This window comes from Microcebus murinus, chromosome 14, assembly GCF_040939455.1.
Source record: "Microcebus murinus isolate Inina chromosome 14, M.murinus_Inina_mat1.0, whole genome shotgun sequence".
Lineage (NCBI taxonomy): Eukaryota > Metazoa > Chordata > Mammalia > Primates > Cheirogaleidae > Microcebus > Microcebus murinus.
Genome location: NC_134117.1, coordinates 30,035,134 through 30,059,041, shown reverse-complemented (window position 1 = coordinate 30,059,041; position 23,908 = coordinate 30,035,134). Strand labels below are relative to the sequence as shown.

Below are 23,908 nucleotides of genomic sequence, written 5' to 3'. Positions count from 1 at the left end.
GCTCACATCCCAATTTTTCTGTTCATATGATAAAAATAGGGAAAAAATTAAACATAAAGGACTAATTCAACTACTGCAAAAGGTAGAGTATCAAAAGATTAAGATTTGGCTGAAATTTCTTTCTAAAATCAAAAATTTTTCTTTGGAAGAATAGAGCTAAATTGTGTGAAAGGCACTAAATTAAACTATTGAATAGTTACGTTCCTCCCTAGCCTGCCTTTGGTGTTTCTGTCCCATTAATGGAGTAAGCCTAAGGTGTGGAACAACACAGAGGAGATTCCTGGGTAATCCACGCCTACGCTCACCACCAATCCCCAAGAGCGCCTCCAGGGGGTGCTGTGTGTTACTTTTCCAAGTGTGTAAAAACAATGTATATGATCCCTAGAAGCATGGCATGGAAGATTCTTGTAACTATTACGGTATTGATGAGAAAAACTAAACTATGTTGTTATTTTTCCTAGTTCTGAATAGTGGTTAAATTACTAGGAATCAAGGAAAGGAGATGGAAACAAAGAAGAAATTAAGAAAAGGGGCGAGCCATCGATAAGAGCCCTGACAGTCTATAAATGGTAATGTTGCCAAAACAAAAATACCCAAATGCCTATAGGGTCCCTGAAGTCATTTAAATGTACTAATATGTTATGATGGGTCCCAGAATCATTATTAAAGTGTTAGGAATATACCTGAAGAACCTGACTTTCTTTCCCGGAACACCTGGGTGGAGGGGTACCTTCCGTGTTTATTACGTACAAGGTACCTTCTAACAGGCAGAGAACCTTGAATGAATGGGGAGCCAGAGGCTAACTTCTCTGCTCCTCTCTGGACTTTCTGCTTGAAATAGCTGTGGCATCCAGTAAACTCCAAGGAATGACAACTCTGAAAGTATTTCTGTGACCTCTTGATCTTTTCTCCTAATTAAAATAACTTATCCCTCTGTACTTTTAAAGATGTCACATTTTCATTTCAGTAAAAGTCAAATTGATTCTTCCTGCAAAACATGCAGAGCAGAAGAGGCGGAGGGAACATAATTGGAGCCCGCGTTTCAGAGGCTGCTTACTCGGCACATGGTGTGGGAGCAGCATTTTCACAAAGCCCATCCCAGCATGATAATGCCATCATCCTGCTGTCATGCTGAAGGACTGCACCGTCTATGAGCTTTGGAGAACCCCTTTAAGCAGGATCACAATTCTGAGCCAGCCTTTTCTGATGAAGTGTGAATAAATGCAGTATGATTGGCAAATATGAAACTAACCAGTTTGTAAAAATTCTTCCCGTTTCACAGAGGAGGATGCTTCCTCAGGGTGGTCTGCTATACCCACCCAGCCATCTTCCCAACTCCTAATTGCTTGGAAATGTAAACTTGTGCAGGGAACCATAAACCAGACTGAATGTGAAATTAGTCCTCAATACGGCACTTGTCAAAAAAGGTAGACCTAAAAGACACACTGGAACAGCCTGGGGCCTTTTTTCTAAGTCATAACATCCTATTAGTTATTTAGCTTTTAATGATAAATAAAATTCTATAACATATATACAAAATGTATATATGTTCAAATGAGTCACTTAAAAAAAACAAAACTGGACTCCAGTTAACAACAAGCCTGATAAATTAACAGGTAGACATTACAAAAAGACAGCAGCAAAAATCTGTATGTTAGTGGGAAAATTAATATTAGTTAAAACCATGCACAAAAAAAGCAACAGAGCCACAATAAGAGGATTCTTTAAAAACGGACTCTGAGGACTTATTTTATGAACACCTGCAAAAATGAAGAGGGTAAAAATACTTCATTTTTTCATTGTCTTCTAAACAAAGAGAGTCTATCTCAAGGGGAAAAGAATGTGATCCAACTGGCTGCATGATGCATCCGGATAAAAGAACATGGGCAGGGTGGGACAAAGGAACTTTAATATGCACATTACCATCTTTTCGTTAGTCAGAACGGAAGACTTGCCCGGTTGATATTCGTAAATGCTTTTGGGCTCTGCACGGTATTTTCTCGTATCCACTTTCTTATCTGGGGGCTCCCAGTCATTTCTGCAGAAAAAAAATCCTATTAGAGCTATTTTCATGAAAACTGGCATCGGCTTTTGAGAAGGTCTGACTTTGGTTGGCTGTTGTCTAATCAAGGAACTTTTATATCCAAAGCATAAATTCAGAGCCTGGGCGATCAATGTAATTGTGCTGGTTTGCTTCTCAAAACAACCAGTCAAGGCTCTGTGTTAACTTCACAAAGGGCGTGAAGTATCCTGTGCTCAAAACCAGGTCCCAGGAAGCAGAGAGAAGAGAAAGCAGCAGGGAGGGAGGAGGAAGCAGCAATGCTGGCTCTGGAAAAATCTTTCACCTTGCTCTACTCTCATGAGCTTATCATTCCCCAAACATGCTTGTACTTCCCACTCATGCTAGTGGCATCAGGAGAACCCTGGTTCTGGAGCCACTCGACTGTGGTTCAAATCCCTGCTATACCACTAGCTAGCTAGGTGATCTTAGAGAAGCACTTTACCTCTTGGTACCTCAGTTTCCTCATCTGAAAAATGGGGGTTGCTATATGGATTAAGTGAGACTGTATATACATCACAGAGCAGAATGCTAAGCCCATAGTAACCACTCAATAAATGTTAGCTGTTCTTATAATTATATTCTTCCCTATTCCACACCCCACTGCACTACCCACCAATTTCAGCCTTTGGCACAGATATTTAACCTGGCGTCCAGGGATGGGTTTCAGAGGATACATGAATCCTTGGAAATTGTAAAATTGTTTGCAATTTATTTTTCTTTGAGACAGAATTGCACTCTGTGGCCCAGGCTAGAGTGTGCGGTGGCACAATCATAGTTCACTGGAGCCTTGGTGAGCCTGGGTGATCATCCTCACCTGTCTCAGCCTCCTGAGTAGCTGGGACTATAGGCACATGTCACCATGCCAAGCTAATTTTTTTTTTTGGTAGAGACCAGGTCTTGCTATGTTGCCCAGGCTGGTCTCAAACTCCTGGCCTAAGTGATCCTCCTGCCTCAGCCTCCCAAAGTGTTAGGATTATAGGCATGAACCACTGCACCCAATCTATTCACATGCATCAGTGCACTCTGCACTGTGATTATATTTAGTTTTTCATGAAAGCTGTAAACTTCTGGAAGCCCGAGACAATACTTTATATACACTTATATTCTTCCATAACAACTGGTTCGATCTGCATAGAATGCACCCAGTAGGTGCTTAGTGAATGCACCTGTAAATGGTATACACAGCCTTCCTTTTAAATTAATTATTAAACTTCTCAGGTAGATGCCACTTAAGTATGTGTGGTCTTTTAAAACAGCCATTCATGTTTTGTCTATGAAGATGGAAAAGGTACAGAAGTGTGAAACTGGATGTGTATTTAAGGGAAAAATAAGTAATTTTGTTGGCCAGAGCCTTATGTGTGATGAGAAGTGGTGGAAGTTGGAGCTGGAAAATGATGGGACACCTGTCCAAACAGCATAGGAAGTTTGCTCCATAGGGTATTTTTAGAGATTAAAAACTCAAGGAAAAAAATTGGGTTGTTTAGTGCAGGTATTAAGAGATGACTAATGCTGCTATTAGAACAAGTCAATGATTATGTCTCAGTAATATATGTTGCATGAATAAATGGACATTAAAAAGTGTTTTTAAAATTAGTCTTTGCTATGATTATGTGAACACAGAATACAAAAATTTGACAAATCTTGTAGTTAAGATTTCTCTTGTGAAACTATAGAAGTGGTAATTATAGTGAACGTTAATTAAGCCCATACTATGAGCCAGGCACTACTAGGAATGTTGTATATATTATCTCATTTTATCCTTGCAATATCTCTATCAGGGAGTTGTGTTATTTTTATCCCCATTTTACAGGTGAGGACACTGAGACTCAGAAAGAGTAAGTCACAGCTAATAGGTGGCAGAGCAGGGATTCAAATTCCACATTCCCAAGAAAGGAGGCTCCTATGTCTCCATGAGCACTGAGCAGGCCCTGGCGGGTAACAAACAGGTGGCAAGGTGGCACTTACCTTTCTGGGCTGGACTTCAGCGAGGAAGAGCGGGCTGGGAGGGGTAGTGTGGCTGACCTCTTAACTACCTTCTCACCATCAAAGCAGCTCATCTCACTTTTTGAACGAGGCACAGAAAGGGGAGATTTTGCTGCAGAAATGTAGTTCATACAAACAACTTCAGACTGATGAAAATGGAAAACTAGATGGTATCTTCCCTCACCCACCACTTTCCCTTCCTCCCCCAGGACCAGGAAATTCAAAGTCACTTACTGTCTTCAGAAAAGGAGTATCGAGGAGAGTACAGATCTGAATCATCATCTATTGAACAAAACAACATGTAGTCAGGAGAAATCCGGCTCAGGTACGAGAACCCGGCTGCACGTTCCCCGAGTCCACAGTCGGGCCAGCATCCAACCCCACCAGGGAACCCCGCTGAGAGAGGAGGCGTCAAGCGCTGGAAGCCACACCACAGCAGACGGCGTTTGAGAGGAGCAAGGTTCGCGGAGTCCACCCCACCACACCTGCGGTCCGGGCAGGACATTCACTACACCTGGCCAATGACTGCTGCCTGACACCAAGAAACACATGGGGACAAACAGCCAAAGGCCCCCTCAAAAGAATCCCTACAACCAAAGCTGGAACGTAGGGTCCACGTGTGGCTGAGAGGGACCCTGGCTGCCCCCGCTCGGTCTCTGGTCCAGCCTGCTGGGTCCCATGGAGTCTCAAGAGGCCCCTTCCCAGGGCGTCTAGGGTGCTACTGGGTGGCAAGGAGAAGCCCAGAGGCTGTGTGTTCCAGCTCCCACCCGGGGTTTGACCTGTTTACATACAAAATATCATTAACAAAGAGGTTCTGCAGTGAGGAAAGAGTTTGAGAAAACCTCCAACAAAATTTGTTTTGATTCCACCTCAATCTGTTCCCTGAGTAGATTTCTTTCCTTGGAACACAGCACACCATAGCTGATGTGGTTGCCTGGTTTGCTCTGCAAAGGTGCTACTCAAGTAAGTTCTAAATTGTGACTCTGGAACAAATCAAACTCCCACTCCTGTGAGTTTCTATGGTGGATGAAGGCTCTCCACAGGCTCAACACATGTCCCTACATAAGCAGAAACCTGGGGCTCTAAGGCTTGCAGAACTGGGGACAGGATCTGAACCCCTCATGGAAGTGGCTGCATTATCCCAAGTAAAAATCAGACCACAGGCATTCTTACGAGAACAGATTTTTAAACAGGGACTGTCCTAAAAATGTAGGACAGTCACTACATCCACAATGACCCCTCCAAAGCGTTACTCCAAAAAGATTCTGAAACAGCCTTTCCCATTTTCTAATATCTTGCTAATCTGAATTCAAAATTCATGTGCATGGAATGAAGGCCCAATTCTCCGCTCCCCCCCCCCCATTTTTTTTTGAGACAGAGTCTCATTCTGTTGCCTGGGCTACCCTGCCGTGGCATCAGCCTAGCTCACAGGAACCTCAAACTCCTGGGCTCAATCCTTCTGCCTCAGCCTCCCGAGTAGCTGGTACTACAGGCATGTGCCACCATGCCTGGCTAATTTTTTCTATACATATCAGTTGGCCAATTAATTTCTTTCGATTTTTAGTAGAGACGGGATCTCGCTCTTGCGCAGGCTGGTTTCGAACTCCTGACCTTGAGCGATCCGCCTGCCTTAGCCTCCCAGAGTGCTAGGATTACAAGCGTGAGCCACCGCACCCCGTAACAACTTTAGCAAAGCACATGAACCAACCCTTGATGACAAGGCAAAGAATCCAATACAACATGTTAATGACTAAGTGTTACTCAACTCCTTATTTCTATGCAAATCATTTTAAATTTCAGAGCAGAAAAGGCCAGAATAGTTTATAAAATGTAAACAAAACTAACTGCTATATTTTGAACAAAGCACCATTCAGACAGCTTCACTATCACCCCTTCTCACCCCCTCTCCTCCTTTCCCCATTTTTGTCTGTTCCAAGTCTCTCTGGGCCCACATAAGGGACAGGCATCTGGTACCAAGATTTCAGAGCAGAAAATCCCAGAATATTTTATAAAATGTAAACAATTAGTCAACATCAAGGTTGAACAGGGCTTAAGGCTCTTCCACCAACACAGCCAAGCTTTTCACTGTTTTAGATTGAGTGTGTAAGCTTAAGTTAACTTCTGAAAATAGGGCAGAGGAAGGAGATAAATGCAATCCAGAAATAGATTTTTTGAAAGCCTGTTCAGAAGAATTGTGTGTGTTGCTAGTTTTGGTTTTTTCTTTTTCTTTTTTTTTTTTAACATAACTTCTGATTATTGTACTGATAAAATGCCATAGCAGGAATTTGATTAGAAAAAATGGTGCCTGCCCCAGATGAAAAGTTAGCTTAGGCAGAAGTCGATGTATGTGCTGCTTAAAATGCAGCCTAGCATTTCAGCTGAAAACCCTGTACCTCTTGGAATCATGGAGAAATTACAGCCTATCAGTAGATGATGAGGTCAAGGTTAATTTATAACTATTACCTGGTTCATGAGGTGAGATGCAAAGTTTTCACAGGGGTGGGGGTGGGGCAAGGGCAGATTCAAATATTCAAAGATTTTTTTTTCCTCCCCCCCTAAAGATTTTTTTTTTTTTTTAAAGCCTGAGCTCTTTAAAAAAAAATGCTTCTCCTTAGAGCTTTCTAATGTGGAATTCTAGAAGGTTTATTAGAAGAAAATGAGAAATAGCTCTTATGAGATGGGAAAGAATAGCACTGCTCGGGAAGTTTAACAATTTAGGTATTTTGAAAAGGAGAAGGAGAAGTGGGGAAGCTGGAGTGTGGGCAACAGAGGAGTTTGAATGACTGCTCGTAAGTTCTATGGACTTCTAAGAGGACAAACTAAAGTGTGGATTCATCTGAACAACTTTACAATTAGGACAAGTTCTGGGGATGTATAATTTGTTTTTTTTTTTTTTTTTTTTTTTTTTTTTGAGACAGAGTCTCGCTTTGTTGCCCAGGCTAGAGTGAGTGCCGTGGCGTCCTAGCTCACAGCAACCTCAAACTCCTGGGCTCGAGTGATCCTTCTGCCTCAGCCTCCCGGGTAGCTGGGACTACAGGCATGCGCCACCATGCCCGGCTAATTTTTTATATATATATCAGTTGGCCAATTAATTTCTTTCTATTTATAGTAGAGACGGGGTCTCGCTCTTGCTCAGGCTGGTTTTGAACTCCTGACCTCGAGCAATCCGCCCGCCTCGGCCTCCCAAGAGCTAGGATTACAGGCGTGAGCCACAGCGCCCGGCCTATAATTTGTTTTTTTAAATTTTAATGCCTGTCTTATAAATCTAATAGAAGTCAATTTTACTTCAGCTTATGAATAAAAATAGTAATAGTAGCTCCCATTACTAAGTACCTAATAATAGCTGGTGATTTACTAATAACATCTCACTTAAACCTTGTAGAAACTCCAGAAGGAAGTAAATATCTCATTTTATAGACAAGGAAACTAAAGCCCAAGCAGGTTAAGAAACTTTGCCCTTGGCTGCATAGTGAGAAAGAGACAAAGCAGGAATGGACTCAAGATCTTTTTGTCTCTTCTTTCCTGTGTCACCTCAGGCTTGTGACAGGGACAGCTGCTGTATTCTAGCTTTCACCCCAGCTTCATGTGCCTAGTCCTGGGAAAGCTGAAAGATTGTGTGGCTATTTCATTATCATTTTCGTTGTAGAAGAAGCAGAGAAGTCTTGAAACTCAAGTTATGTTCCATGCTGTTGACCAGGCCAATTTCTAGCTCCCAAAGCCTTTGCTCTGTTTTTCCATATCACCTCACCCTGGGTGATGCTTAAGCAAGTTTTCTGAGTTACCCCACATTTCTAGCTTTCCTCCTACTAGTCCCCAGGGACAAAGGGTAATACTGAGTTGCTCTTGCTACATTTTCCCCTTGTTGCTCCTTGATGTAATAGCTCCTCCTAGTAGGCTAATCCACACTGGGGAAGATGGATATGTACTTGGAAAAACCAAGGAATGGGAAAACTGGGTGTGAGGAACACCCCTCTGCATTTCTATACACTAGAGCTAGCCAAATGGAATATGTGTGCACACATGCATGGAACCACAGTTAAGACACATCAAATGAAATGTTTTTCCAGTTGCCTATGAACTAGCACTTGAAACCCTGCCCTATTTCTCCAAGGGCTCTTTAAAATAATGCCATAGCCAGCTCAGCCATGCAGAGAATTTGTGATTCTGGTTCATGGTGGAACCACACACTAATTGTGCCCCTCAGAGCACCAAGCAGCAGACGTCAAACCTTGGCAGCAATGCTAAGAACTTCCTCTGCCAGTGATTTCCAGGAAGTGCTAACATTAAGCAGGATTTACACAGGCTAACAACTCACTTAGGGCCCTGAAGGCCCCTGCTGCGCTCTGATGTTTACACACGAATGATTCTCCACTGGGCTTTGGCAATCTGTCCTGAGTAACTCATTTTTGGGGACAGCTACTCTCCTAAAACTACCAGGAGCCACATAATTGCCTTTTCAACCACAGTTACCTTGAATGAGATTCCAAGTGACTTTTTTTCCTATTTTTTTTTTTTAAGAATTTATAAAAATCGTAAAGACAACTGGCGAAAGTGCTGGTTGACAATTGTTGTTCTATAAAAAAACTATGTGACTGAAACGGAATCATAGGCAAAAAGCAGCATTTGCATAACTACTTATCTATATCAATTAAATTCCACTTTTATGCATTCCATAGACTTTTTTTTTTTTTTTTTTGAGACAGAGTTTCACTTTGTTGTCCAGGCTAGAGTGAGTGCCGTGGCGTCAGCCTAGCTCACAGCAACCTCAAACTCCTGGGCTCGAGCGATCCTTCTGCCTCAGCCTCCCGAGTAGCTGGGACTACAGGCATGCGCCACCATGCCCGGCTAATTTTTTTATATATATATATATCAGTTGGCCAATTAATTTCTTTCTATTTATAGTAGAGACAGGGTCTCGCTCTTGCTCAGGCTGGTTTTGAACTCCTGACCTTGAGCAATCCGCCCGCCTCGGCCTCCCAAGAGCTAGGATTACAGGCGTGAGCCACCGCGCCCGGCCCATTCCATAGACCTTTAAACTTAAAATGATTTTTCTAATATTAATGGCTCATTTTCAATACAATCTTTTTCTAATTGCTTAATTAACATAATTCCTTCTCTAGCTTTACCCCACACACTTAGAAGAGAAAGGATAAAATAGAAAGGATACACACCACCTACAAACAAAAATAGTCAAAGAAAGAGATGCACGCAGAGCTGGGCATACAGCCTGGGTTGGATGGGAGAGGAGGAAGAAGTCAGAGAGCCAGGAATGCCAGGATGTCCAGGTGGCTTGGGGGAAGGGTCACCACGCTGTCTATGGGCTGGTTAAAGAGAATCAAGTTTTGAGGGATGGAAAAAAGACCAGGATAGAGTATGGAGTAGCTGTAGAAGACATATCTAGGAAAAAAAAAAAAGAATTCTCAGGAAGAAAATAAAGTGGAGCAAGAAAAAAGTTAAAGAGGAGAAAGCCTGGGAGGACCAGAGGGCTGGAAAAAGACTCACCATCCTCCTCTCCTGTCGGATTCCTGGGTCTCAAAGGTGGAAAGGGAATAACTGCTACCGTTTCTTCACTGTCCCTCAGGCCAAAGACTTTTGCACTTGCTAGGCGGAGCCCTCCTGGGCAGCTCCCGTTAGGAGAGCAAAGGTGACTGCTACAAGCAGCACAGCCCCTCCTCTGGGCAGTGCTAGCTGGAGTTTGGGGCAGGAGGCACAGATCCTGGCCAGTCATCTTCACAATACAACAGTTTGCTTGAACTTAAGCAAAATAAGGCTATTCTTAGAAACCCTGTAAGGCCAGTAGAGGATTGTTTTAACCCAACTAGAGATGTGCCTGAGAAAATCAGCCTCCTTAAATCCTTACTTTGGTGCAATCTCATCTAGGAATGAGGACAAAGCACTTTGACACCACAACCTGGGGATGCCTAGAGGGCGTGTCCTGGGTCACATCAAGAGGTGACAGTGGCCACCACTAGCCGAAAGTCATGAAAAAGGCATCCAAAAGCAAGTGTAAAAACCGGCCTCTGGGACTTCACCTCTGGCAATAGCCCTTCACTCCGACATGGCCCAGTGGGTCCTCACAGACCACAGACCAGGAAGTAACATACCAGTGACTTGGTTTTGCTGCAGATTCTAAGGCATTATTTCAAAATATCTTCCCTTTTCTTGACATCAAACATGCCAAGTGAGCAAACATCATTTGAGCATATTCAGAGCAGAAAGTCTATCTAGCTCTTTCGAATCTGTACTCCCCACTCTAATTCTACATCCAAATCCCCAAAATTGCATCTGGGCAAGTATCTTCATTTCTTTTAGGGGTCTGGGGAAGGGTGGCGTTCCTCCATTCCAGTGGTTCTCCATCCTGGCTGTGTGTCACAATCACATGGGGAGCTTTTCTAACTATGTATCCCCAGACACCATCCTGGGAGACACTGGGTCAGCTGACTTAGGCAGGACTGACTCAGAGGACACTAGGTGCCTGGAACGAGGTGTCAGAGAGTCCCTTGGCAAGGAGTGGACAACAAAGAACACAATGTATAAGAAGAGAGAAAGGGATCAGCAAAGCAGTATGGCAGAGTTAAGTAAAAGCCTATGTTTGAGGGGCCCTGTAGACCTGGGTTTGAACCTCTGTCAAGCTCTGTCACTTACTGTGTGATCTTGCACATATTACTTAACGTCTGTAAGCCTCATACTCTTCACTGGTAAAATAAAGATCTACCTTGTGGGGTGGCTGGGGAGATGAAAGTGAGATAACAATAGTGGTGCACTCGGCATGGAACCCTGTATATGGTGAGGAGCTCAGTAAATGGCAGTTGCATAGGCATCTCGGTGACAGCTGTTATTATTAGCAGGGCTGTGACTGTGACTGTGAGCTGCTAAGGTGCTGACCACGTACCTTAAAGCAGGAGGGTGGGGAGGGGGACAGGCTGCATTTCTAAAGCTGTTTCTACACAGCTTGTCCCTCTCCTGAGTCATGACACAAAGTATGATTACACGTGCTATCTCTCCCACCCCAATCAGAGTGGTCTCAAAGATTATGAAATGATTAGAAGTGACTGTTCTTTGTTGGAATTTACAATGCTTTTTTTTTTTTAAAAAAAAGCACATTTCAAACTTCATTGATTAAGACATGATAATTCTATTTATATTCTAAAAGCCTGGCCAGAAGTTTGCTTTTTCAGTGCAGCTGGAAGGGGGGGGGGGGGAGAAGGTTGCTAAGCCAGCATAAACAAACTTTCACATAGTCCCTTACTATTTAGGAGACTCAGCTTTGAGATCTTTAGAAACGTCTTTTTTATACTTTATAAACCACTAGAATTTAGACAGCAGCCCTTAGGCTAGGCTTTGATAGGTTTATTACAAAAAATTCTAGTTCCAAATTCTGAATTAAAACAAAACAAAAAGACAGCAGCAATAACAACCTTCTCCCTAGGAGATAGACTCTGGAATGATGGCTTGGATTTCTTGGGAAATTATCTGTTTCTTAATGTACATTAACATCTATGGGCAGCAAGTGCTGACTGGTCTTTAACACCTTTCTTTGAAAGGCATAAACCTTTCCTACATCAGGAAGGGTGTGCGTGGAGTCCAGGGCCACCTAGTGGGGACACAGGGCCGGAGCAGCACCACGGACAGGGCTGAGGAGGCCCTGCTGGAGCCCACAGACACCATCAAAACCACACATCATGGGTCCAGATATCCAGAGAATCTCCTGAAACTTTAAAAAACAAAGCAAAAGGCCGGGTGCGGTGGCTCACGACTGTAATCCTAGCACTCTGGGAGGCCGAGGTGGGCGGATTGCTCGAGGTCAGGAGTTTGAAACCAGCCTGAGCAAGAGCGAGACCCCATCTCTACTATAAATAGAAAGAAATTACTTGGCCAACTAACATATACAGAAAAAATTAGCCAGGCATGGTGACGCATGCCTGTAGTCCCAGCTGGAGGGGAGGGGAGGGAGGAGAAGGGAGGAGAAGGGAGGGGAAGGGAGGGGAAGGGAGGGGAAGGGAGGGGAAGGGAGGGGAAGGGAGGGGAAGGGAGGGGAAGGGAGGGGAAGGGAGGGGAAGGGAGGGGAAGGGAGGGGAAGGGAGGGGAAGGGAGGGGAAGGGAGGGGAAGGGAGGGGAAGGGAAGGGAAGGGAAGGGAAGGGAAGGGAAGGGAAGGGAAGGGAAGGGAAGGGAAGGGAAGGGAAGGGAAGGGAAGGGAAGGGAAGGGAAGGGAAGGGAAGGGAAGGGAAGGGAAGGGAAGGGAAGGGAAGGGAAGGGAAGGGAAGGGAAGGGAAGGGAAGGGAAGGGAAGGGAAGGGAAGGGAAGGGAAGGGAAGGGAAGGGAAGGGAAGAGAAGAGAAGAGAAGAGAAGAGAAAAAAAACCCAATGAGTCTTTAAAATGATCTAGCTTAAACACTTCCCTCATTTAAAGCCTTTATCTAACTGAATTCATCAGTGATCCATGCCTGGGTATGTGAGATAAAAGCTACCCTATTTTTAAAAGATCCCCAGGGAAGGAGACTTCTTAGAAACTTGTGTTAAAATCTAATCCTCTTTGCTATTATAAATTTATGTCCAACTAAATTTTTCCTTTTTATTCTTTAAGACTATTTCTTCCATTTTGGTTTTTGAAAATAAAAAATAGTTAAGATCTGCTTCTAAATTGTATGTGACAAGTTGTCACGTCAACCCTTTACTGTTTATGCCTCTAGGCAAAATAGACCCAATTCCCTCTTGTGCTGGATTTCATGTGTGCCAAAGAGCAGACACTGTTGTCATCTGGGGTTGCTAGGTGTGGTGGCTTATGACATTCGAGCTCTGGGAGCGAGGCCATGAAACCCTATCTTCAGCCCGACAGCCAGGCTGACCCACAGAAGCTTCGGGCACTGCCTGCAACAGGCTGGGGGCAATCTTCCAGCCCAACGGCAGCTACTGTGCCTCTACAGGACTTTTCCAAGTGGGCCTACCTCTGCCCATGTCTGTGGGACACTGTCCCTTCAGCATGCTCTGTGCTTGTCACCTTACCCTATAAGAGAACGCTACCTAAATGAGTGGGTTAGGTTCACAAGACCAAATATAGCACAAATCAAAAACTGCAGTTAGTCAAAATTACCCTGAAAAAGCTGTTCCCTCACCAAACTCAGTCAGTTGTTTCTTCTGCGATACTTTTGGGTAGAATCAGCAGCCTAACACAGCAAGACCAGTCTCTCTACACCAAATAGACTCTTGTTGGCAGCAAGAGGGTCACTGAGCAGAATTAAATCATCAGCTTCTAGTTCTGAAAGTTTGGGTTTGTTTGGTAGGCTTTTCTTTTCATTACATTCAAAATAGGCCCCAAGCATGAAAAGGTTGGAAACCACTGACTAGGGGACATATGAGACCAAATATGGACTCTGGTATTTTTTTTTCCTTTTCATTTTTTTTTTTTTTTTGAGACAGAGTCTCACTTTGTTGCCCAGGCTAGAGTGAGTGCCATGGCGTCAGCCTAGCTCACAGCAACCTCAAACTCCTGGGCTCAGGGGATCCTCCTGTCTCAGCCTCCCGAGTAGCTGGGACTACAGGCATGTGCCACCATGCCCGGATAATTTTTTTTGTATATATATTTTTAGTTGTCCAATTAATTTCTTTCTATTTTTAGTAGAGATGGGGTCTTGCTCAAGCTGGTTTTGAACTCCTGACCTTGAGCAATCCACCCGCCTCGGCCTCCCAGAGTGCTAGGATTATAGGCGTGAGCCACCGCGCCTGGCTTCCTTTTCTTTTTTATTTCAGCATATTATGGGGGTACAAATGTTAAGGTTACATATATTGCCCATGCCGCCCCTCCCCCCTTTGACTCTGGTATTTTAACTAATACTGTATCTAACACGTCCATGTGTGTCATCTCATGCATAGTAAGTGATCAGTAAGAGTTTGGTGAATGGTCAAATGCATGACTTTGCCAATGATGAGAAGGACGGTGAGGGACAGTTTGCTGAGCTGATTAGAGCAGAGAAGCAACAAGATGGCAGTACTGGAGTTCATCCCTACAAAAGAACTCTGGCTCCATGGTCCAAAGCCTTTACTCATCGACCTTTTCCAGGTATTACTGAGGCTCTCTTAAGTGCCAGCAAGGCTTTCTGTGGCCTTCTGGGTATATGTTCTCACGACTGCCCCCACACTGGGCAAGGCATGCTGAAGTGGCCTAGTCTAACTCCCTGCCAGATGTGAAATCTGGAGGGCAGGGTGCCTGTCTTACTCATGGCATTACTCTCAGTCTCAGTTCTAAGGACAGTGCATGGCACACAGAAAGTGCTCAATACTACTCAAATGAATGGAGTTTGAGCACTCAACATCTCATCCTAGAAGAGCATTTAATGAAATTTCTTCCTCTATACTCTATCCACTCAACTTTTTCTGGCTTACTTATCCAAAGATCAGATAATCCCTTCTATCGGGGTAATTTTCCAAGATGTTGTCCTCAACCTACCTTTTAGAAGCTACTTTTGACACCCAGACTTTTTGCCCCAGAAAAGAATATCTCCTAGATATAAATGTGGCTGTCCTCCCCAGCAGGTAACAATTCCTGTCCAGCTCTTTCATGAAATGTTTTCCAGCTTGACCAAAACCCTTATTTTGAAGAGATATCATCTCCCACCATGATTGATCTTACACCTGGATACTTCTTCAGGAATTCCCTACCAAAGAGAGACACCCTGAGGACCCAGGACTAGAGGGGCCTGGTAATGAGTTAGTTGCAGGAATAGAAACCTGATAATTTTTTCTGTTGTTGACGGCTGGTAAGAGGTAGACCTACCCATCTGCCTTAATGACTCAGCTTCCCTGAGTCACTGCCCAACCACAAGCATCAGGTGACCACCCAGATAAAAAGCCCTGGGTGACTGGGTATGGCAGCTTTTCCCAGAGCCCCACATGTTCAAAGCATTATAACTAAGCTGGCTACCCCATTAATCATGTAAACCCTAAGGGAATAGGATTAAAATACCATCTGGATAGACTTTGGTTATACAGTCAGCCAGGAGCAAGACACCACCACAGAACACAAGGTTAGGGGGAAGCAAATGATTGGGAGACAGCCCTTAGCCACCAGGAAAAACCCCAAGGTGAAAAAGAAAGTAACAGCACCAGTACAAAGAGGCACACGGTTTTCCTTTAATTACCTTCAGACTTAGGACTAGGAGTAGATGCAGGAAACTGGTAGGTAGGAGTGTAAGGATTGTCCTCTGTAGCAGAGAAAAGTAGTGGATTTTGAAACTATCCACCATGAAGTGGAGGAACTGACAAATCCCCAACTGATTCTTTGAAATGATCGATTACATATTTTAGTGTTATTAAAAGCACACGGGCATCACACTTGAAAATAGATTAATGAATTAGAAAGGGCTTAGTTATTTTAATATAGCACATCATGCAAATGAGTGAAATAAAATTTTCACCAACCAAAAACGACTATGAAAAAAACAAAATCTAAAAGCCAAATCTTATGCTTATAATGGAACTATAAGAATTAATTTAAGGCTAGGACAACAGATAGACTGTCTAAACTTATGGTACCTTCAGAAGTTGGCTGGATTTCAGGAAGTTCGGGGAATTTGTACGTAGGGAAATAAGGGTTTTCTTCAGGAGTGTCTAGGCAGAGGAGCAGGTTTAAGAGAGAGAATAGAGGAAGATACAAACGGAGAGAATGAACGAGTAGGATTCCATATACAATTTAGGCTCCTTGAATTCTGGTAGTATGAGAGAAATTCAAATTGCTTTTAAAAATCCAGTCCTTTTGCCTGAATTACTGAGACACATCAAACAAGATGGTATCATCACTCTTCATGGACAAAGAATTACACATAAACAGGCACCAATGGGCAAAAAGTATTTAGGACAAAACTTCAAGTTTCCACTTTTTATAGGCAAGACATATTAAGTATGATAAGAAATAGTACATAACAAAAAGACTATCCTAAAATTTTCTTTAAAAAACAAAGCTTGTGTTGTGGACATTAGAATCAAAGCAAACAAATGGATTCTTAATTTTTTAAATGCCTCTGCCTACCATTAAGGCAGATGGCTTTGTTTAGAATATGTAATTTAGGTTAATAACTAACATGAGAAAACCGGTGGGGGGGGGATTACATATTTTACATGTGTGCATGCACCTGTGTCTCTGCATGTAAGCTTTCAAAGCTAGGTCTGAAGGTGAGAGTCACAGATTGCTTAAGGAAATGGACAGCAGCTTTAGGAAATGACCAGTGAGTGGAACAGACCCCATGTGGTCACAGAGATCCGAGCATTTAGTTTTGCCTCTGTGACTGAGCTGACCCAGCCAAGCATAGCGGATTTACTCTTGACTCAGAGATGCTAAACACTCAAACAGTTTGAAGAGGGGCATGCCCAGGTTCATTCTGAACCCAGCAGGAGTTAATTAACAGTGATGTTAGTAGCATCCGTGGCTAATCAGAGAGATGGGGCTCAGGTGGAACGCTGACCAGAACACGTTTTCTTTGCCTTCATGTGTCATCCATGCCAGGCGGCCAGACTGGATTTGGGCACAGGGAAGGACAGGATGCTCTGCCTGCAGGAGGGGTGGTACCCTTCCCACAGTGCAGCCACATCACTGTCTGTCAGTGGGCTGGAGGCACTGGCAGCAATGGGAGCTGGTGGGGTCATGACTTGCCCGAGCACTGGCCTGGGGTTCTCCCACCATGCTGGGTCACCTGCTGACAGCCCAGTGGGCCTGTGATTTGAAAGCACTTCTCTTTCAGCTTGCGTGGGCTCTGGTGTGGCAGCTCTTGACTGACTCTCAGGGCTACTTGGCGAGTGCTGGCCCCCAGCTGGGGAAGATTGCTTTTCATACTAGCACAGCCTGAGGGGCATACTGTGCATTGTACTTCCCTAGGCCAGGTGCATTCTCCTTTAGGCCTGGGACGTCCCTTGGAGGAAGGGAACCAGAACACAGCAGTACAGGATTGGCCCAAGGGCACATCGGTGCTTAGGAGACTGAATCTAGGTGAGAATGGCTTTCCTGATTCCCAGTTCAGTGCTTTCTCAACCGACTCTGCCCACAAGGCAGTCACGAGCTGACACAGGGCGATGTACCTAAAGCTGGAAGCAGGTGGGAGTTGGTGCTGCTCACATCCCAGGCAGACGATGCCAGCGCACAGGCAGGTGCTGGGCTCAGCCTGCTGCATTCCACAACCTCCAGGAGGGAGGACTTGAGCGCCCCCTCCCTCCTGTGCTCTGAAGGCGCACCGCGGGGCTCAGGCAGACCAGTACCTAATGGGGTCCCCCTGTGGACCCAGTCTTCCAGCACCTTAGAAAAGTGAATTCAGGCCTGCGCCACAACAGTCACTATATGGGCACACAACACAGCTTCTACAAACGAAAATCAGTACCTCTGTTTAGTTTGTGGATCTGTTTGAACATAGTCTTGTACCAGTCTTTTGATCTCTCGGTGTTCTAGAGAAAAACAAAGGCAAAGAGTAAAATAAAATGGAAATCTTGGCACGCTTCAGACCTTCTGAAATGATTACAAAATAAAAATCAAACAGGAAAGTGACAACATCTGAATTCAAGACTGAATCACATTCAAATCTATCTTTTCTTAAAAGGCAAAACTTTTGAGAAAGAAGAGACGAACTAAGAGATTCAGACCTGAATCTGCAGAGTGATATTTGGCCAAAAGTATGCAGATTTTAAAAACAGTGGACAAGGATCCACTCGAAATGTGTCCATTCTTAATGTCTTAAAAGTTCATTTTTAGAGAGAATCTCTTACCATATGTAGACTATGCCAAACTGAAGTCTCCTAAAAACATAAGGGACAAAGGATTCTTGCTTATTATGCTGTGTCCTCACTCATGCTAGGTTATTCTGTAGAAATGTGTCTAAGTCACCTTGCACAGGGCCAGATTTAGAATGCATACATTAAAACACAACCCAGTATAGCATCCAAAGCTAGAGTTGTCAACCTAACCACAAAGTTGGGAGGGTTGGGTTTTGTTTTTTCTTTAAGATAAAAATAAAACAAGGGTGACAGGTGGTTAGTGCAGATATTCTCACTCCCACTTTACAGATGAGGAAATGAGATACAGAAAGACAACGGGAATCATCCAAGGTCACAGAGCTGGTGAGGAGAGTGGAAGGGCCATATGACACAATGGTTAAAGGTGCAGGTTTGGGAGCTGGAAAGACTGTCACACACAAGTAGTGCAATCTTGGGCACATAATGCAATCCCTCTAAGTCCATTTCCTCATCTATAAAATGAAAATGATATTAATATCTACCACTCAGGTGAGTGATGTTTAAATGAGATAATGTCCTCAGCAAATGGGAGCTGTTATTACTCCTAAAAATTCTCTTTCTATATTACACATGTAGGACTGGAGAAGAGTTCTTTTGAGGCTTAGCCCATTGACCTTTCTACTAACCTCCTCTAACAAGGGCACATTTGCTAAATGGAAATCAGAGGAACATATTTCAGCCAGTGGTCTGGGGAACACATGGAGAGGAATGGAATTCACCCGAAGTCAGTTCCAAAAGCTGGGCTTCCCTGGAATTCCCTAGGGCCTGCAGGGGACAGCTGGGGCAGGGTTGCCACAAGACCTGCTCTGTCAGGGAGGCTTGGCTGGCTGAATCCCTTCTAAAGTTTCCTTAGGGTTTCCTACTGACTCTGGATGAAGGGGCCTCTCCCATCCAGGGGGATCTTCTTCCCAAACCCCTATACAGGGACCCTGGGGCCTTATACTCTCCCCAGGGTTCTCTAACCCCAGACCAAGGATTTCTGAACATGCTCTGCAGAGCCATCATGAAGGAAGACTGTCCATAACGTTGTCTCTTGAGCACTCCCATACCCAAAGCCTCTCAGAAGTTCTGCAGCACAGAAGTGTCTCTTAGTTCCACCCAGCTTCTCCTTATATTCATTTGACCATGAAATTCTTTGTTCCCAAGACCTTGTACACCCAACACCTGCTTTGGGAAGAGCTGCTGCGCACCACGCCTGGGGCATGGCTGCTGGGGCTCCAGCACTCAGAGGCCTGCAGAGCTGACAGCGTGCGGGCCCTCCCTACAAGGCCTCTGTGACCCACTGATGGGGTTCACGTGTCCTCAGTGTACACTTGTCATGGCTTGTTTGTGATGAAGACTGAAAAGGACTTCTAGGCCAGTATTCGTACCCGGAGAGGGATGCCCACTTCATCCATGGACACATCGCTCAGGTCCTGAGCGCTCTTAACCACCCGCCTGCTGTCATCCTTCGCTTTCTTTTCCGCAGCCCTGCCAGGTGAGGTGGGTTTTTCCTGGGTTGGCGCTGAGTCCTGCTCTCCCACTCTTCTTTCTGAGGCAGGATCTGGAAATGAAAAGTAATTGTTAGCTGAAGCTCTTCTGGTAGCTGCAAAGCAAAAAAAAACTCCTGAGCAGTCCAGCTGGGGATAGTGTGTTTGCTAATCCTCCATAGGAGCTAGTTGCTTAAAGCAAGGGTCAGCAAACTACGGCTGCCACCTGTTTTGCAAGTGGAGTTTCACTGGAACACGGCCACACCGATTGGTTCACACATTATTTACGGCTGCTTTTACACTACCTGGTCTGAGCTGAGTAGCTGTGACAGAAACCCTATGGCCTGCAAAGCCTAAAATATTTGTTTAGCCCTTTAAAAAAACTGTGCCGAAGTGTGAAAGAGCCATGCGGAGGTGTGCACACGGTGCTCTGGACATCTGAATAGTTCTGACTGCTCTAGAAATTGGGAGAGCAGGTAGAATCACAAGGAGGCAGCCAAATATTACTTGAAAATTCTTGTTTTCTCTTGGGGAAGTCGCTTAACTTTTCTGTGTCTCAGTTTTCTCATCCAAAAGTAGGAATAACACTTCCACGAGCTTTCAGCAAGCTCACAGCAGCGCTGAGAGAGAACTTATCAAGACAATTTATGCCAAAGTGTTCAGGAAGCTGTACATCGCTAAGTGCACGTCATAAATTATTTCATTAGGTTCAAGACTGGAAGTTATAGAGAGCTAATAAGCATACCAGACGTAATTTAGTGATTATAAAATTACATAACAGAATCTGTTATTCCAAGCCGTGTCATTTATTTATTGGAGAGGTATTTACTAAGCATAGGGCACCGTGCTCTGCCCTGTGGACAGGAGGGTGAACATGTGAAAATCCTGCCTTCGGGGAGCTTACAGTCCAGTGGGCAGAAAGCGCAAGGCAGCCAGCAATGAGAATGCGGGATGATGAGTGCTGACTTCTCAGAGAAGCCAACCAGCGGGCAGGAGGAACAGGTGCTCCGGGCAGAGGGACGGCACAAGCAAACGAGTGGAGGCCTCTGAGCAGCTCTGAGTGCATTATGTGCCAGGACTGCATGAAACTTCTCATACACCTTGCTTCATTTCATCCTCCCAATAACCCATGAGGAAGAAATTATCATTGCCCCCCCCCCTTTTAGATAAAGGACCAAAGCACAGAGACGTTAAAGTACCCGGTGTGGGGTCACACAGCCAGCACTTGGCCAAGTGGGGACTTAGCCTAGTGTCCACCTGACCCCAGCAGTCCTCTCTGACACATCCTGTCTTGCCTCCCTCAAAGACGGCATCAAGGCTTCAGGTCTGGGAGCCTGGTCTAACCCAGACAGAGAAGCTAAGAAAGGGAACTGGGTGGGAAGGGAGGGAGAAAGGACTGCTTCCAGTCACACCACAGTAACTCTGGGAGGAGTGAGACACTCAGCAGAAACGCCCCAGAGACCCCTAGAAGAGATATGGAGTGAGCCCGGGTGCAACGCCCTGGCAGAAGTGCAATTTCGGAGGCATCAGCACAAAAGTGACACTGGTGTCAAGGAGAAGGCAGAGCTCAGTGGAGAAAAGTGAGGGCAGAGCCAAGCGCCGACGTCATGCACCGAGGGAAGCCACAGCTAGTTGCAAGCTGCAAGGCAGAAGAATCCCGGAACCCATGCAAGAGTCATCCGAGGGACACGAGCGGAACCAGGAGAGTACAGCAAGGTGCCACTGAACCAGGCAGGCAGAATCCCAAGTGGGTGGTTAAACGTGTCAAAAGAAAACCAACCCAGAAATTGAAGCAGAGGCGTCGGCAGGATTAGGCAAGAGAAAAGTCACAGGAACATTTGGAGGGAGCAATTTCAGGAGGGCAGTGGGGGTAGGGGCCAGATTGCAGGGACCAGGATGAATGTGTGAGCAGGAAGCGGGGACAAGAAGTGGAGAGTTCAGTACAGAGGAAGGAGGGTATCAGAGAGGGCAAAAGATTAGGGGGCAAAAAAGTTTAAGCCAGGGGAACTAAAGCCCTATCGGCGAAGGCCCTGAGGTGAGAATGGAGGTGTTGAGATGTGCTCTGGCAGTCAATAAGTGTTCAACAAATATGTGCTCAGTGACTGAGGACAGCTTCTCATCTTTGAGAAAGGACAACTGCAGAGTGCTGGCTGGGGGACTACGCCTGGGCAAAAAGGAGGGACCCAAAGTCATGATCACAACATCAGAGGCCTCTGTGTGGGGAGGGAGCTGGGGAAGTTGAGGAGACAATGACGTCAGCATGCTCAGGTTTTGCAACTCATTCTACTCAAGAGGGTGACTGCCCAAATTGCAATCTAACTTCTAAATGGTTTCTCATCCTGTACGTGGTTCAGAAACCTGATGCCTCGCATCAGCACCGCAAACTTTAAAGGATGTTCAGACCAGACTGGCTTTATGGGAAGAGTTTTCATGCTCCCAGGAAATTCGAACACAGGGCCTACGATCTGGCAGAGGGTCTACCCTTAGTACAGCTGCTGCGGTTCTCCTCCTGCTAGAGAGACCCCCACGTATGATCAGGACAGATGAGGCTGATTTCAAGCTAGTCTCATGCAGTGCTTGGAGGTGCTCACCCTCCTCCTGATACAAGATAATGATGAAGGTCATAGGCATGCCATGCTCAGGGTTTCTAGACCCAGAGTAAATAAAAACAACCAACTTCAGACAGGGCTTGTTTGTGGGAGGTGGGGTAGCTGCCCTTTTCATCACACCAGAGCCTGGTGCCTGGGGATTACGGCAATGTGCACACGTTCCTGGGACGGGGGTGGCCTCTCGACCTCCAACGACAGCCCCTCCTTCCCAGCCCTTTTCTTGTTATCCGGACTCTCCAAGGGGGCCATGAGCTACATGAGGCCAAATACCACGGCGCAGGCTTCATTCCAGGATGACTCATCAAGCATTAAGCTCCACTGAAGCTCAACAAAATCTGCTGAAGGGAGGGCGGCTGGTGGTCTCGGAGTCCCATCACCAAGGTGGCGGCAAAGCCTTGCCTGCTCCAGGCACAGAGACTGCAGAGCGCCAACCCAGCTGGCGCCCACAGAGGGCGGCAGCATCGTGCCTAGCTTAGAGATGAGGAACTGGCCTAAGCCCCCTCCTGCCCGCACGGTGGAGCTGTCTGCGCATTTACATGGCCTTTTCGAAAGTGCAAAGCATCCTCCCCATTCTGTCACATATGACGCCTCCTCCAGACAGGTGCAAGGACTGTCACCCCCATTTCCCACATGACAAAACTGGCTCAGAGACGTGAAGTCACTCACCCAGGGACAAACAGCTCTAAGAAGGAAGAGCTGGGACAAACTCAGGGTCTCCTAACCTTTTTTGTCCATTTCACCATTGCTTCCACCTCCCACAGGCAGGAAGGGGCCGGCGGGAGCCACTTTTCTTTTTGGAGCCACCGTGTTCTCAGCAACCTGGGCTGGGGCCAGGGAATGAAGGGGGCTGGAGTATGGCAGCTCGAGAGGGGCAGCCGAGGGCACTCTGAACTCAACCACAGCGTGTCCTAGCCCAGCAGCCAAGTCCTGATAAAGCCGAGAGGGTGTAGGAACCCTGTGCCCTCCAGGACTCGCCACCAATCATAAGGACGGCAGTGGGATGAAGTCACACAGAAATCACACAGCAGCTGCTTGTCCACCCAATCAGGGGTTCTTAACCCTGGAGTTCATAAGTATCTACAAGTGCACACAAATCACATGCACATGCTTTCACAGGTGTGGCTTTTTCCGGAGAATGAATCTACAGCCTTCGCTAGATTCTCCCAAGGAGTCCATGACCAAAGAAAGGCTACAAACTGTCACACTGCACCGTTAGTTGCTCAGGGCAGCCCAGGTCCCTAATGCAGCCTCAAAGCCTGGCTTGGTGCTGGACACAAAGGAAGCACTCAACAAAACGACCAGCGAGCCCACAAGGCTCCTCCCGGTAACAGTCAGTCACATCTATTAAGCACCTAGAGGTGCCGAAGCTCAGTGCTGTTGAACAGCAGAATCCCATGTGATCTTCACACAACCTGGGAGGCACTACTGCTTTCCCCACTTGACAGATAAGAAAACCCAAGCCCAGACATTAGATAACCCGCTTGAGGTGACACCCACTGTTAGCAAGTGGTAGACCCCGGAGTCAAAGCAGAATAGCTACAGGAAGCCACAGGGAAAGAGCTAAGCATTCCCTTTCCTGGGCTCCCTCCCCACCGGACACTGCCCCACCTGCACATCACCAGGGAGGACAGCGATGGTCTGGCTGCACGTGCGGTCTCTCCGCCACTGACCACTCACGCTGTGCTCAGCACCGAGGGCAGCGTCGGCATCCAGGAGAGCTGGTCAGAACTGCGCATTTTCACCTACACCCACTAAATCCAAATCTCTGGGGCGTGGCCCAGGAATCTGAGTTTTGACAAGCTCTCCAGGAATTTCTGATGCCGGCTCAAGTTCAAGAAGCAGTTTTCTTGCACTCTCTTCCGGGCACTGCTGATCTGAAAGGTTTCACCTGGTCCCATCAGGGTTCTCTACAGGCAGTTGGGCTTGCCACCCAAAGAAGAACGAACGTGCCCATGTTTCCCAAGCCCTGACTCATCACAGACTGGAAGGGAGACAGAAGCAGCAGAAGAGAGACC

The 23,908-nt window shown here is 45.8% G+C and overlaps 1 protein-coding gene across 50 annotated transcripts in view; it reads right to left on the bottom strand.

The window, feature by feature from the left end:
• SORBS1 (sorbin and SH3 domain containing 1) overlaps positions 1 to 23,908 on the bottom strand; it is a 223,782-nt gene that overhangs the window by 59,960 nt on the left and 139,914 nt on the right. For 25 of the 50 annotated variants that reach the window (XM_076009908.1, XM_076009916.1, XM_076009912.1 and 22 more), the window contains 7 exons: positions 19,186 to 19,358; positions 17,407 to 17,470; positions 15,575 to 15,649; positions 15,181 to 15,243; positions 4,280 to 4,327; positions 4,028 to 4,157; positions 1,924 to 2,038 (listed from right to left, as the gene is read on the bottom strand). In XM_076009908.1, the coding sequence (XP_075866023.1) occupies positions 1,924 to 2,038; positions 4,028 to 4,157; positions 4,280 to 4,327; positions 15,181 to 15,243; positions 15,575 to 15,649; positions 17,407 to 17,470; positions 19,186 to 19,358 (668 nt within the window). The remainder of the gene's footprint in view (positions 1 to 1,923; positions 2,039 to 4,027; positions 4,158 to 4,279; positions 4,328 to 15,180; positions 15,244 to 15,574; positions 15,650 to 17,406; positions 17,471 to 19,185; positions 19,359 to 23,908) is intronic. The other 25 variants (XM_076009955.1, XM_076009956.1, XM_076009936.1 and 22 more) reach the window with 2 other exon arrangements.